The following is a 15,441-nucleotide window of genomic DNA, read 5'->3' as shown; positions in this document are numbered from 1 at the left end:
TACAGCCCCTGTCCAATATATATCCAGAAAAACATCTTGTCAGAATTCAGCAAAGGAAAATGTAAAATAAAACCAACAGATTTGTGCTAGAGAGTTTCTTCCAACAATAGATTTTAGGTTCTACAGGCATAAACCTGAAATGGGATGTGCCCCCAAAGCAACAGACAGTTGCTTCTCACCTGACCAAATATTTCATTTGCTGTTACAATTTATGGTTTTGTGGTTTCAAGTGCTTAACCCACAATAAAGTGCAGGCTCATTTTATAGGACAGCTGCAGCCAACAGAGTAGCAGCAAATACAGAAGTGCACAGTCCCTTCATGATAGTCACACCACGCCCCCTCATAGTCATACTGCGGGATTCACCATCTCCTGCAATTACAAAATTATAGAACCAGAATAAAACTGTTGTGTGCATAGACTTCCTCCTCCACCATTCAATCTCCCTCTCTGAGGGCTAAACATTGCCAGAATTGTTTGGTTTTTAGAATTCTGAAGTGAAGCCAAGTGTGGGACTAGGATTGGGGAAACTAAGGTACTTTGCCATGAAGCACGCTTCTCACTTACCCTAGGAGCCCATCAGCAGAAAGGGATGTGTGTGTTAGCTGCTGAGAAGACTCTCCTCAGTGACTGACTCACCTTCTTTCACTCTGATTGGCTCCAATTAGCATGAAAAGACAAGGAAGCATGTTGTTAGCCAAGTGAAAAGACTCTTCTCGGGGCTAACATGCTCCCCTTTCATGTTAATTGGCTCATACACAGGGAACCTGCTGAGACCCTGCTCCCAAAAATGTAAGGATTCTACAACTCCCCATGACCTGTATGACTACACCCCTGGCTGCAGCTTTCACCCAAAAGGACAGGTTTTCAGAAAGCAATGGGCTAAGTACACTGCTTTTCTGTTAGAAAACAGAATTTCCATCTGTACAACACAGAAGTTCCAAAATAGCAAATTCTCTGGCAAAATCCTCATCATTATGATGGGAGGAGGTGTCAAGGAAAGGATTGTCCATTGCAGTTTTCTGCAACCTGGTACTTTCCAGATGTTCTGGACTTCAACTCCCATCATATCTGACTATTGGCCACACTGACCAGGGCTGAAGGAAGCTGTAGTCCACGAAAATCTGGAGGGCTCCAAGTTGGGGGAAACTGATCTTATTGCAAGGGCTGTTCAGAGATTGAAGACAGGTATGAGGTCACTGCAACAATACCTCCAAGTACAGTCCCACAGGAGTGAATGGTAACCAAGCACTTACAAGGGAAAAATAAAGGGGGCGGGGAAGCATAAGGTGGGGGTTAAACCAGCCACTTCTCCCTAGAGATTCCAGTGACCTCAGTCATTGATAATCAAGTCCTACCCTCAGAGCCCCACCCCTTCATCTCCATAGCTTCGTCCTGGATTATATTTCTTGGTCACATTAGAGTGTGACAGAATCTTGAGAATTCTGGCTTTTATATATAAAAAATTTGCAAAGCACCATTGATATGTTTACTGCTTTATAAGGTAAAAAGGTCTCTATTCTGAAAATCTTAGAATTTAAATTATCTCGCAGGCAAAAAGGAGGAAGGAAGAATAAGGATTGCACAAATATTGTGAGTCAATGCAAGTTGCATGAACAAGGGAAGGAGGCAAAGGTCTTTATGGAAGTAAATTTCAGATAGCTCTTGAAAGATAGCTGTTGACAGTATTTTTTAAGACAAGCCTCACCTTTCCTTCAAGCAAGTTTAACAAGCAATCAAATAGGTAGATTTGACTGAACTCTTTAAATAAAGGAGTGAAAAGGCAGAGAAAGCAAAAACCAACAATGTAGCAATAAAAGCAGGGTGGGGGAAATATCATAAAGAGACCTGAAAGAAAGGGTTTCATATTAGATCCTACCAAGCCCAATTCAAAAAGTGTTCATGTTAATGTATAAAGTTAAATGACTTAGGACCTACTTTCTTCAATGCACTGATATCAGCAGGGGAGACTCTACTTTATGTTTTCTTGGTGGGTGACACCCATAGCAAAATCACGCAAAATAGTGATGGTTTATGGAATTCCCTTCCAATGCAGGTATGGCTTGCTGTCACTATTTGGCTTTTGGTACCACCTGAAGATGTACCTCTTCATTCAGTCCTTTGGAGGAAATTGACTTGATAAGGCCAGCTGTAATTAATGGATGCCCATTTGCAGTATTGTTATTTCATATTTAAGTGGTTTTAAAACCCATGTTGCTAATTATTCATTTTGAATGAGTTTCTAGCCCCGATACAAAACTGAGATAACATAGCGGGGACCTAAACGATAGCAGCAGCTATATTTAAGACCTGAAATGTTCAAAATGTCTTCATCTATCAAACTATGCCTCTTAGATTTAGGGTGAATTCAGGTAAGTGATCTTTCCAAGCTGCTTCCCAGCAGTGCTCCATATGGATTCTCACCAGGAGAATGGCTGAAGACTCACACAGACTATGGATCAACACGCTATTTCACAGACCAGATGATCAGGTGGATGAAAGCATTCTCACACACGGGGACCCTAAGTAGTTTTGTGCAAAATTAAGTTGCACTGATTTCAGCTGCAATTCTATGCATATATTTCAGAGTGATTCCAGTTGAATTTACTGGAGCAGTGGAGCTTACTTCAGAGTGTATGTATTGTATCATGCAGTAAGGCTACCATCCTAACCACTTTTCCTGGGAGTAAGCCCAACTGAATTCAATAGAATTTCCTTCTGAATGGGCATGGTTTGGATTGCAGCGTAAGTTATATTAAATCTGGAGCATCTGCCGACCTGTACTTCTACAAACATTTGTTAAAATGGTGTTGCAATATAATGAAATTCTACACCGGGTGGCTGGAAACACGTTCTTGACATTTTCTTCAACTGGTCCAACAAGGATCAGCTTTGTATTTTTGCCAGCATGATGCAATGTAAGATCTTTGCTTAAGGGCAAAGTAACCAACAGAATACCTTATCTTAATTTTTATTTTGTGTAAGTTTCCCCCTTTCAGTCGGATGAAACGACCAAGAGAAACTGCATTCTCACTGGCTACTGCATCTCTTGCATAAACCTTGCATACAAATAAGTTTCCCAGGTTGTAGAGACGAAGCCCGTCTTCTTAAAAGCTGTGCAGCACTAAGAGAGTGTGAACAGCAGAAAGAAAGGGTAAGCAAAAGGACTGGCCAAGCAGCAGGATAAGAGGTGCAGTGCCCACTTGACCTTCTGGCACTGTGTGTATTTTAAAGAAACAGAAGCCATCTCTGGGCAGGTGACAACCTGTGGACCCTATGCAGAATATACTTAATTCAGGCATCCTTTATATTCCAAGTTACATCACTCAAAGCTGAGCTGTGTGTACCTTGATTAACATAAAGTTGGTATCTTATTGCTATATAATTTATCACCAATAACCACCTTTCTTATTTATGTCATGCAAATCTTTTCCACATTACACTATTTAATACTTGGGTACTTAATACTATTCCCAATATGAGCAGTCAGGACCACACTTAAGGAAAGAATGTGTTATTTGACCTCTTCTGCATTATATTGTTTTGGGAATTAAAAGATAATCTGACCCCTGCAATCCTCATGCACCCAAAGACTTTGACTTGTGCTGGATAGCCTCCAACGCATAGAGCAAGCATTAATAACTATTGCATAGGCATCCAATCCCGATCCCACATTCATCTCTAATGGAACAAATTCTGCCAGAACCAGAATCAGTTACACATAAAGAAAGGCTATTCCCAACATGATTTCATCATGGTTGCTACTAGACTATTTGAGGTTATGCACTGATAGTTGGCTCATGGACAACTACTCAGTTCAGTGAGGCTAAATCACACATGAAAGGCTCTTTATGCACAGAAAAAGTAATATGGTCACATCTTTTTGTCTATTAATTTAATGAGACTGGACAAATAGGGCAGAATAAGCATGTGTTTAATTTGACCATTTAAAATAATGGTACAGGAAAGAGCTTAACTGTAGCTGGATTGTGACCTGAGTTAGCCCTATGGGACTTCAGTCTTTGAGGCAGATCTTAATTTATACTAAGAATTATTCCAAAATTGTTGCACTTCTTTAGAGCTGCCAAAGATTATGTGATGGCGCACTGGCCAAAACAGATCTACTCTCTAATGAGTGTCACCTTAGCAGTAAAGCACATTTATTTCCCATTTTATGATTGTCCCTCATTTCTCCTATATTGATTTATGTTTGTGTGCTGTAAACAGCAGCACAGGAACAAAAAGCTCAATGAAAAACTAAAAGCAAGAGACTGGTAAGTTTCTGAAAGTCATTTGATTGCCAGCATAGAGCAACACCCTCTCAAGAACTCTTTGTCTAGGGCAGAGGTATGTTTATTCCACAATTTTACAGACAAATTTTGGCACTAAATACAAAAATCAGTTTTCCAGGAATAGGTTTCTTTTAAAATATTTTCTGGTCAAAGTTACTCTTGAAAGTGAAATATCACAAACATAAACATTTTTGTAGACAGGCTACTAATTTCCAGTATCTGCGGCAGTGTTATCAGTGCTCATAGTCCTTTGCCTCTCCAAAGGACTATCAGAAGCAGTATAAATTCTAATTAATTTTTCTGTAGAATTATGCAAAATCTACACAGTTTATATAATTCATAACATAAAAGTGACAGGCTAGGTCAGATTGAAAGCCCATCTTGTCCAGAATCCTGTTTCCCACTGTGGCAAACCAAATACTGCTGAGAAGCCCGGAAGAGAGTCCATAAAAGCAATAGCCCTCCCCCATTACTGCCCCCAGCAACTGGTACATTCAGAGGAATACTGTCTCTGAACATGGGGTTTTTATGCAGCTATAATACACAGCTGGTATAGCACAGGGGGGAGGAGAGCCTGGCTGGGAGTCCAGAGTCTGCGAGTTCAAATCCCTGCTCATGTCTACAGTGTGTCAAGGGCCAGCTAAAGATCACCCCCACAGTGAGTGGCTCAGGGGTTACGTGCCCTGCCACCTGTGCAGCCGTGGGCAAGCTGCATAGTCCCAAGGAGCCCAGTTGCGCCCCAGCTGGCAGTTGTGGACAAGGAAGGGGCCGGCTTGTGCAGCTGTGGCAAGATGAGCAGGCCCTAGCCAGCTGGGGAGGACTAGCCTCAGAGGAAGGCAATGGTAAACCCCCTCTGAATACCGCTTAGCATGAAATCCCTATTCATAGAGTCACCATAAATCAGGATCGACTTGAAGGCAGTTCATTTCCATTGTATTGTGGCAAATAGTTGTCAGACCTATCCTCCATTATCTTGTCTAATCCCCTTCTAGAGCCGTCCAAGCCATTGACCACCACCATGTCTTGTGGCAGTGAATTCCATTAGGTTAATTACTTGTTGTGTTTAAAGACGTCTTTCCACTTTCTCCACATCATGCATAATTTTACAAATTACCATGTTCCCTCTTGGTCATCTTTTTCTTTCTTTCTAAATGAAGAAACCCCTTAGCCTACCCTTGTAGCAGAAGTTGTGTTCCAACCACCACCACCACCACCACCAGCAGCAGGATCATTTTGGTCATCCTTTTCAGCTCTACAATATCCATCTTGCTGGAACCACCAGAACTGAACACAATACTCCAAATGCAGACCTACTATAGATTTATAGAAAGGCATTTTGATAAAATAAGAGCCTTCATATTAATCTCATTCCCATTCCTAATAATCTCTAGTATGAAATTTACCTTAAACATTGGCATTCTAGGCTGATGTTCTTATTGAGATATCTGCCACAACTCCAAGATCTCCTTCTTGGTGAGTTGCTGTCAATTCAGACCTCATCTGTTTATATCTACCTGCACCCCAACCTGCATCATTTCACACTTACCAGCATTGGACCTCATTTGGTCTTTCATTCACCCAGTTTAGAGAGACCCTTTTGGAGCTCTTCACAATCTGCATAGGTTTTCACCATCCTTGTCATCTACAAATTTAGGCACTTCACTGTTCATCCTTGACTCCAGATCATTTTTAAAAAATGAAATAGTATAAATCCCAACAGAGATCTTTGGGGATCACCCACTACTCTCCATTGTGAGAACTGTCTGTTTACTCCTATTCTCAGCTTTCCATTATTTAACCACTTACTGATCCATAAGAACACCCATTCTTACACACCAAGACTGCTAATGCTCAGGAGCCGTTGGTGAGGGACTTTGTAAAAAGCATTGTGGAAGTCTTGACCCTTGATGATGCCTATGACAGCATCCCTATTGACATTCTTGTTGACACACTCAACTCCAAGATAGGCGAGACAATATTTTCTTTTGCATAAACCATGCTGATTCTTCCTCAGCAAGGCTTGTTCTTCTGTAAATGATTCTATCTTTAATAATGATTTTCACAAATTTATATAGAACAGGCATTCGTCTAACTGGTCTGTAATTTCCTGAAACCCCTTTTTAAAAATCAACATCAGGTTGGCTAATGTCCAGTCCTCCAGTAAGAAGGCTGATGTTAGTGACATTGCATTTTATTTGAAGGAGATTTATTTATTTATTATTTGATTTATATTCCGCCCTTCTTCCCAGCAGGACCCAGGGCAGCATCAGCAATTCCATATTTCAGTTCTCTGAGCTCTCAGATCTATGCCATCTGGATCCAGTGACTTGATCACTTTAATGCCAATGAGCCCTAGAACTTTCTTTCTTTTCACCTCTATTCAATTCAAACACACCCTGAAAAAGCAGTTCAGGCATGAGTATCTATCCATCGTCTTCCACAGCAAAGATTTAAGTAAATAATAATTATACTCTCTGAAATTTCCCTGTACTCCTTTTATCGTTCTTTCACTCCTTTCTCATCTAATGGTTCAACCACTGCCATGGCTGGTCTTCTGCTTCCAATGTATTTAAAGGAAGTTTCATTATCAATTTTGATGTCAATTTTGTTTTCCTTGCCTATGAGATGGTCAACTTGTTTTGCCAGTTTGTGCTGCTTTCTGTGTTCCTCCTGTGAGCACTTTAAACTTCTTAAAAGCAGACTCCTTCCTTTTATAACTTCCTCTACTCTGATTATTAGCCAATGTGGCATCCTCCTGGACTTGTTCTATTCCTAATCTGTGATGCACATTCCAGCTCAGCATCTATTATTGTGGTTTTAAATAACCTCCCAGTCTCTTGAACAGATTTGACACTCTTGATTCTCTTTTTCAACATCCTTTTAACTAATATACTCATTTTTGAGACGTTTCCTCTTTTGACCATTCTAAGCTTCTTCAGCAACTTTTCCTCATGTTATGTATTTAATTTTTTATTTGTACAGTAGGGCCCCATTCATATGGCGGGTTACGTTCCAGACCCCCGCTGAAAAGCAAAAACCTCTGAAAAGCGGAACTCATTTAATAGAATGGGGCCCAACGCCCGAAAACTGCCGTAAAAGTGGAACAAGCACCGTATGAGTGGGACTTAAGTCTAATTGCATCTAACTGAGACCACTGCATTAGCGAAGAGCCATAAAGTGGGGCCCTACTGTATTGATGTTTTCAGCAATAAGCTCCTCAAATTCTTTTTTTCTAGGGAGACCAAAAGCAAAAAAGTGAGGGCCCCAGATGACAGAAGGATTCTCATCACTACATGATATGCAACATCAACTCTATTGCCCTGTGGATTTTATCACCCTGTCTCTGCTTTCCAGATTAGTTAGTAGAGGCTATAGTGACACCAGAGTGAGCCACCTGTAAAGTCCTGTTAGAGCATGATGCAGTTCTTTGAACCTTTTTAGGCTTAACTAATTAAACACTTTTAGAGACATGGACCTACTGTCAGTCCACACACCTCTCTTCTTAACATTTTTAAATAGAGATTAGACTTCTGCTCTGCTCTTACATAACACCCCAGTGGTCTTCCATCCAAAGGACTAGCCAGATCCATGTTTCAAAGGGTTGCTTGTGGGCAAACAAGTCAGGGTTGTAAAGCACCATGTATATGTACTCAAAGATGTGACAAAAATGACAGAATATAGAAATGATTATAAGGAGTGCTTCCTCTCCTACGTATCCCCACAAGCTCAGATATTCTGTAGAGTACCTGCTTCAAGTTCCTCTGCTTTAAGCAGCTAGGCAGGTGGCACAAAGGAACAAGAGTCTCCTAGCAGCAACAGAAGCTTTGTGGGATGCCCAGGGAGGTGCACCTAACTCACTCACTGATCTCTTTTAGAAGGCTAGTTAAGGCATAACTATTCAGAAATGTTTTGCCACAGTAGTTGGCTGTTAACTGGCTTTTTGAGTTTAGTATGTTGTCCTGATGTCTGTTTTGTTTTCTTGTAATTGAATTGATTTTATTCATATTTTATTGCTTGTTGAATCAATTACTCAGCAAGAGTCTGTTTAGGGATTCCACCAGTAGAATACATATTTTGAAAAGCTGCCACCCAATTGCATAAATCCACATATAAGAAAAAAGAAAAAGAAAACAGCAAGCATTATATTAGAACAAGCATTTCCCCTTCTGTCTTGTGTAAGAGGGGATGCCTCTTTTGCTTTCCATCTGAAATTTTTATAAGCACTTGCCCTACAAATATCTTTTTTTTTAATTGGGGGCACCTTTTTGTTACTAGTTATCAAAATGTTATTAATAGGTTCATCTAACTGATTGGCAAATGGCTGCAGCTGCACCCATATCATGCTGAAATCAAGAAAACAATTTTTAAAATCTCCTTCAGGATATTTGAGTAGCAGTGAGAAAACGCACTATAGGGTTAAGCAACAGCCTGTTGTAATTATTCAGGGAGCCAAGAACTGCCTGTTCCTCCCTAGAGGTGATTATAACAGGTAAGCTCTATATGTACCTCCAAGTATCAGAATTCCATGTCCACCTGTTTTTGGATAGTTGCCACAGCCGCCACGAATGTACAGTTCTTCTCCATTTTGCAGACTGTAAAGAGCATCTCTCTTTCCAATTCATTCACCTAACATTTTCTGCTATGTATACTTCTAGCTCGTTTATGCCTGGATCTCCTCCAGCGGAACCAACATCCTTAAAAATCTATTGGCTGCCCGGAACTAAGACTACAACACTACAGTGCAATCTTAACTGTGTCTACTCAAAAGAAAGTCCAAATAAATTCAATGGGGCTTACTCCCAGTTAAGAAGAGTTAGCGTTACTGGGAATAAGTCCTGCTTTGCTCACTGGTAAAAATGCATAGGATCGCCCTGCAAGTGTATGTTCATCACACAGCCCTTGACGGAACCCCGACCCTTTCCGTGTTTATTCGGAAGGAAGTCTCATCAAGTTCAGTGGCGCTTACTCTCAATACGGGGGTTGCAGCCCAAACGCGAAGTAAACGTTCATAGGATTCAGCATTCACGTGTCCTCCTGTCGGATCATCGGAAGGGCTCCTTCGCACGTGAGGAGCTAAGGATTGCGTGCATATAAAGTCGTTATTCGAGTCACCCTTTCATACGAGCTCCAAGCGGTGGCGACGACTGCGGCGACTAGCCTGAAGGAGCCCTGAATTGGCAATGAAACAGCACACATGCTAAAAAAAAACCCTAATTCTTTTTTAGGGATTGGGATGTTTAAGGAATATAAAATGTGACGCTCCTTCTTTCGAAGGCACTAAGTTGAAGTGCAACTTAGGCACTTCAAGCGCTTGCAACTAACCCCAACGCATGGCCACAAAAGGCCGCCTTCCCAGACTTAAGAATAAACACACTTGCGAAGTTTCTCGATGCTTTAATACCAGCCTTCACGCAACCTCACACATCCCAAGCAAGCGCGTACACAGATACATCACACACACACTTTCCCAAGCCAGGAACGGGAAAATCTTTCGCAGAATTCCTTTTGCACGTTTCCCTTGCAGAGATACCCTCCCAAGCCGAGTCACGCCTGAACTATATACCTCGGATGTAGGTGCACTTGCTCTCGTCCAGCAAAGTGGAGCCAGATCCGCCCATCGTGCTGCTAGTCGAGGCAGCGGCGGCGGCGGGCAGCTGCTACAGCCGGGAGCTAGAGGGAGAAAGAGACGCAGGGCTGTCCAATGACTGTAAAATCCCCCAGAGGGAGCTGCTGCTGGAGTGGAAGAGGTGATGGACTCGGCAAGCTCCTCCTTGCCACTCTCGCGCTCTCAGGCTGCCGCTCAGCCCCAAGCGCTTTTCTTCTCTTTCCCCTTCTGCCGCCCAAGTGCAAAAACTTCCTCCAGCCCAAGGGCGCCGCCCTCTCAGGCGCCTCCTTCCCCAGTCCTTCTGGCAAAGGGGCAGGCGGGCTGAGGAAAACGTCCCGCTCTGGACCGGCGGCTGGTCGCTCGCCCGGTGCAACCACAGCACACTCTTATCGGAACCTAGTCTGATTACAGCCTCGTTCTTCCTTTATCTCGTCTTCTCCACCACCGCCACTTCTCACTTTTTTTTACTTTTCCTTTGTCTGCGTTCTTCACAGATGCTTGACTAAAATGCATTGTTCGAATGGGTGCTCCCCGGATTCATACTGGAAACGGGTCGTTAAGATACCGCAAACGGACGTTGGGAACTTTTTAAAAAAACACTTAACAGGGCTTTCCCCGGCGTAAAGGTGTCCCCGCAGTTGTAGTGCGAGTCGTTTCCGACTCCTAGGGTGACGTCTTGCGACGTTTACAAGGCAGACTGTATATATGGGGGGGGATTGCCAGTTCCTTCCCCAGCCTTTCTTTACCCCCCAGCATATGCCAGGTACTCATTTTACCGACCAAGGATGGATGGAAGGCTGAGGCCCCGGAGGGGACTGGTAAATCTGAAGAGGGGAGGGGGAATTACAGGCTGGCATTTTGATGTCAATGGCGGCTGTGAAAAATGTGCATGCGTGAGGATTACCCATCCCAGGATAAACACCTATCTGGAAGCACCCAGAAACTAACGGATGATTCTCTTCATAGGTAGTTCCCTCCCTCCAATGCACATGTGGCAACCACACATTAAAGGCTACAGTAGTGCTAATGGGCAAACTGGTATGGTGTAGTTTTACCTCACAGAAGTCAAATTTCATGGTTCAACTTTTACCTTCAAGCCATGTGAAGCTCAGGTTACCTGAAAAATGAATTAGTCCTCTCCGTTGTGTTCAGGTCAAGGGTGAAAAAGGTGTTCTGTGCATTTTCTTACCATCACCAGACAATTGTGGATTGCAAGAGAAAGCCACATCATGAGGTAAATTCTACTGAAAATTAAAGAAGATGCAATGTTTGCATACATGAGTCATGTGGCTGCTGTTTTCTGCCTTAGAGGTGCACATTTTGGGTAACAATTCCAACTTTACTTGGTGGCCCTATACCAGATCAGATCAGAATTTACTGGTTGATCTTTGGGTGATTAGAAGTAGGATTTCTAATTATTTAGCAGTGGCAACAACAAAACCCCCTCCTAAATTATACTGCTGAAATTATGAAAGCTGGGGAGTACCAGCAGTGGACTTTTGTGCAAAAGGACTGTAAACTCAGTTTGGTTTGGTACTCAAAAAAATCCTGAACTGAAAATTCTTAAATTCTAAGTGTATACTTGTTTTGCACCTGGCTTTGCTTGGTTGAAAGAAGTAGTAGTAGTAGAAGAAGTGGTAGAAGGAAATTAAGAAGATCCCACCTAAAGTTGCCCCACCTTTACACTAGACTAGGGGTGAGCAATCTCCAACCTCTTTTTGAGGGCTGCGTTCTCTCAGGGGTAATCTTTCAGGTGGGATGCTGGGAATGGACAGAGCTAGGAGAACTGATGATGGGGTCAAAACTGGAGACTACATTCCAATCATGCAAAAGTCAGAAGTTTCTAAATCCCATCCAGGCGAGCAAGAGATACTTTTCACAGTTCAAGGGCACATGCCACCTAGGCAAATGCACCCGAGGGGATGTGGAGCAGGGCTTTGTGGAAAGTTGCCTGGGAAGGAAGCATGGCCTGTGGAGAGCCTGGAAGACCAGATAGCCATGGAGTGCTGCACCTGGCCCCCAGGCTTCCGACCCCTGCCTTACAGGGTGGTTGTGAGGATTACTCAGATAATGTAAATTAAAGCTAGAGTTTTACCTTTTAGGTCAGTGGTTCTCAAACTCTTTTGGTTCGCGGCGCACTGTAAAACATAAAAATTTTCTGGCGCACTTCGTGTACAAAACTAAAAATATATTAATATATTTTAAACTATGAATAAAAATAAACTATAGAAAACTATTACTTACCCTATACAAATGGGTTTCTTCTCATTTTTAAAACATACTTTCATAATATTTGAGGCACACCTAGCCACCTCTTAGGGCGCACCAGTGTGCCTGGGCGCACCGTTTGAGAATCACTGTTTTAGGCACTTGAAATTAACAGATAAAGAAGCTGCCTTAGACTGAGCCAAACTGTTGGTCAATAGCCCAGTGTTGTCTATTGTGCCAGGCAGTGGCTTCCCAGGGCCCAGACAGGGATTTTTACCTTGAGGTCCTTTTGACTAGAGATGACAGGGACCTAACCTGGAACGTTCTACACGTGGAGCATTTGTATATCCACTGAGCTGTGGACCCTAACTCAGGATACAAAATGATTCCTCCTTAGCAACATTTGCCACCTGTTTATCCTGTTTCCAGAAACAAAGCAAAGCACACGTGGAATTAAATTTATTTCACAGAGTTGGCTGACACAGCAAAAGACTTGTGCAGGGCCACTCACTTTTCTGAGTTGTTGTTTTACATTAGAATTCCCACAACCCAGCCCTGCACTCTACATTACCACCCAAGGTTACACATTGGACTAGTTCATATGGCACACGGAACCATAGTTTGTTTTAAACTATGGTTTAATCATTAAGTGCCCTCCATGCCACACGGGTCCCCTCATGGCTCCCCCTCTCCATGTGACGCTTGAGTAGCATGAGCAAGTCTAGTATTACTTATTTCTGGTTTACTGCTCATGGTTTGTTTGAAACAAGCCACAATCTGGATTCACATGACACAACAAATTGTCGGAATTTCTCTCTATTGAGATGCGTAGCAAAGTTGCGTAGCGCTGTGGAACGGAGAGTATTGAGCGAGCTGTGTGTGTGTGTTTGAATCTTTGCTAAGATTCTACCTTCCATTAGTCAGACAGAGACTTTAAGCTTTAAAATAAGAAACTACTACTTTATTCTCGAAGTACATGCTTGATAGGAAAGAGTTCTATATCTAGCTTAACTGGCTATGCTGGAGCAACGAGCACTGATCCCAGTACTTACCCTCATCCTGGTTGAGAGGAGAGACAAAGAGAAGATGTCTGCTCCCCTCTCGAGAGAAAGAGAACACAGAGAAAGTGGGAAGGAACTGAGATCAACATTCCTTTGCTTATCAGGGCAGGATCAAAGGGATAGGTATAGCCTCAACCAGCAAGAGGTCTAGCTCTCTAGCTACCCTTATTAACCCCATGCAGTCTCAACCCACCAAGTTGGAGTTGAACCTCATACATTCCAACACAAATCACACTATGGTTTGTTAATCCCATGTGGGGACCTGTGCAGTGCAGGGGAGTCACAGTTGTGATTAAACCATAGTGTTTAAAAACTGTAGTGTGACACATGAACCAGCCCATAGTACTAGTTAAATGATATAATAGATTTTTCCTCTGTCATGCAATGTTCCTCAGTTGTCCTCAAGCAATGTTTCCAGACACACTGCTCAGACAATGCGTCCCACATGGAGAGCTGCTTCTTCTCAGACACAAGTCTCACATTCATGATGACACATTTAGCTGTTGTGATAAGAACATAAGAAGAGCCTGCTGGATCAGGCCAGTGGCCCATCTAGTCCAGCATCCTGTTCTCACAGTGGCCAACCAGGTGCCTGGGGGAAGCCCGCAAGCAGGACCCAAGTGCAAGAACACTCTCCCCTCCTGAGGCTTCCGACAACTGGTCTTTGGAAGCATGCTGCCTCTGACTAGGGTGGCAGAGCACAGCCATCATGGCTAGTAGCCATTGATAGCCCTGTCCTCCATGAATTTGTCTAATCTTCTTTTAAAGCCATCCAAGCTGGTGGCCATTACTGCATCTTGTGGGAGCAAATTCCATAGTTTAACTATGCGCTGAGTAAAGAAGTACTTCCTTTTGTCTGTCCTGAATCTTCCAACATTCAGCTTCTTTGAATGTCCACGAGTTCCAGTATTATGAGAGAGGGAGAAAACCTTTTCTCTATCCACTTTCTCAACGCCATGCATAATTTTATACATTTCTATCATGTCTCCTCTGACCAGCCTTTTCTCTAAACTAAAAAGCCCCAAATGCTGCAATCTTTCCTCGTAAGGGAGTCGCTCCATCCCCTTGATCATTCTGGTTGCCCTCTTCTGAACCTTTTCCAACTCTATAATATCCTTTTTGAGATGAGGCGATCAGAACTGTACACAGTATTCCAAATGCGGCCACACCATAGATTTATACAATGGCATTGTGATATTGGCTGTTTTAATTTCCATACCTTTCCTAATTATCGCTAGCATGGAATTTGCCTTTTTCACAGCTGCCGCACACTGGGTCGACATTTTCATCGTGCTGTCCACTACAACCCCGAGGTCTCTCTCCTGGTAAGTCACCGCCAGTTCAGACCCCATGAGCATATATGTGAAATTCAGATTTTTTGCTCCAATATGCATAATTTTACACTTGTTTATATTGAATTGCATTTGCCATTTTTCCGCCCATTCACTCAGTTTGGAGAGGTCTTTTTGGAGCTCTTCGCAATCCCTTTTTGCTTTAACAACCCTGAACAATTTAGTATTGTCAGCAAACTTGGCCACTTCACTGCTCACTCCTAATTCTAGGTCATTAATGAACAAGTTGAAAAGTACAGGTCCCAATACCGATCCTTGAGGGACTCCACTTTCTACAGCCCTCCATTGGGAGAACTGTCCGTTTATTCCTACTCTCTGCTTTCTGCTTCTTAACTAATTCCTTATCCACAAGAGGACCTCTCCTCTTATTCCATGACTGCTAAGCTTCCTCAGAAGTCTTTGGTGAGGTACCTTGTCAAACGCTTTTTGAAAGTCTCAGTACACTATGTCCACTGGATCACCTCTATCTATATGCTTGTTGACACTCTCAAAGAATTCTAATAGGTTACTGAGACAGGACTTTCCCTTCAGCAAGGCTTGTTCTTCTATGTGCTTAGTTAATCTAGCTTTAATAATACTTTCTACCAGTTTTCCAGGGACAGAAGTTAAGCTAACTGGCCTGTAATTTCCGGGATCCCTCCTGGGTCCCTTTTTGAATATTGGCGTTACATTTGCCACTTTCCAGTCCTCAGGCACGGAGGAGGACCCGAGGGACAAGTTACATATTTTAGTAAGCAGATCAGCAATTTCACATTTGAGTTCTTTGAGAACTGTCAGATGGATGCCATCCGGGCCCGGTGATTTGTCAGTTTTTATATTGTCCATTAAGCCTAGAACTTCCTCTCTCGTTGCCACTATTTGTCTCAGTTCCCCAGAATCCCTTCCTGCAAATGTTAGTTCAGGTTCAGGGATCTGCCCTATATC

The 15,441-nt window shown here is 42.7% G+C and overlaps 1 protein-coding gene across 1 annotated transcript in view; it reads right to left on the bottom strand.

The window, feature by feature from the left end:
- Nucleotides 1-10,531, bottom strand: part of NIBAN1 (niban apoptosis regulator 1) — a 112,265-nt gene extending 101,734 nt beyond the window's left edge. The window contains exon 1 of the mRNA XM_061634045.1: nucleotides 9,855-10,531. Coding sequence (XP_061490029.1) covers nucleotides 9,855-9,909 — 55 coding nt within the window. The 5' untranslated portion in view covers nucleotides 9,910-10,531. The remainder of the gene's footprint in view (nucleotides 1-9,854) is intronic.
- Nucleotides 10,532-15,441: the final 4,910 nt, after the last annotated feature.

This window comes from Rhineura floridana, chromosome 6, assembly GCF_030035675.1.
Source record: "Rhineura floridana isolate rRhiFlo1 chromosome 6, rRhiFlo1.hap2, whole genome shotgun sequence".
NCBI classification, from domain to species: Eukaryota; Metazoa; Chordata; class Lepidosauria; order Squamata; family Rhineuridae; genus Rhineura; species Rhineura floridana.
This window is presented reverse-complemented; position numbering and strand designations above follow the sequence as displayed.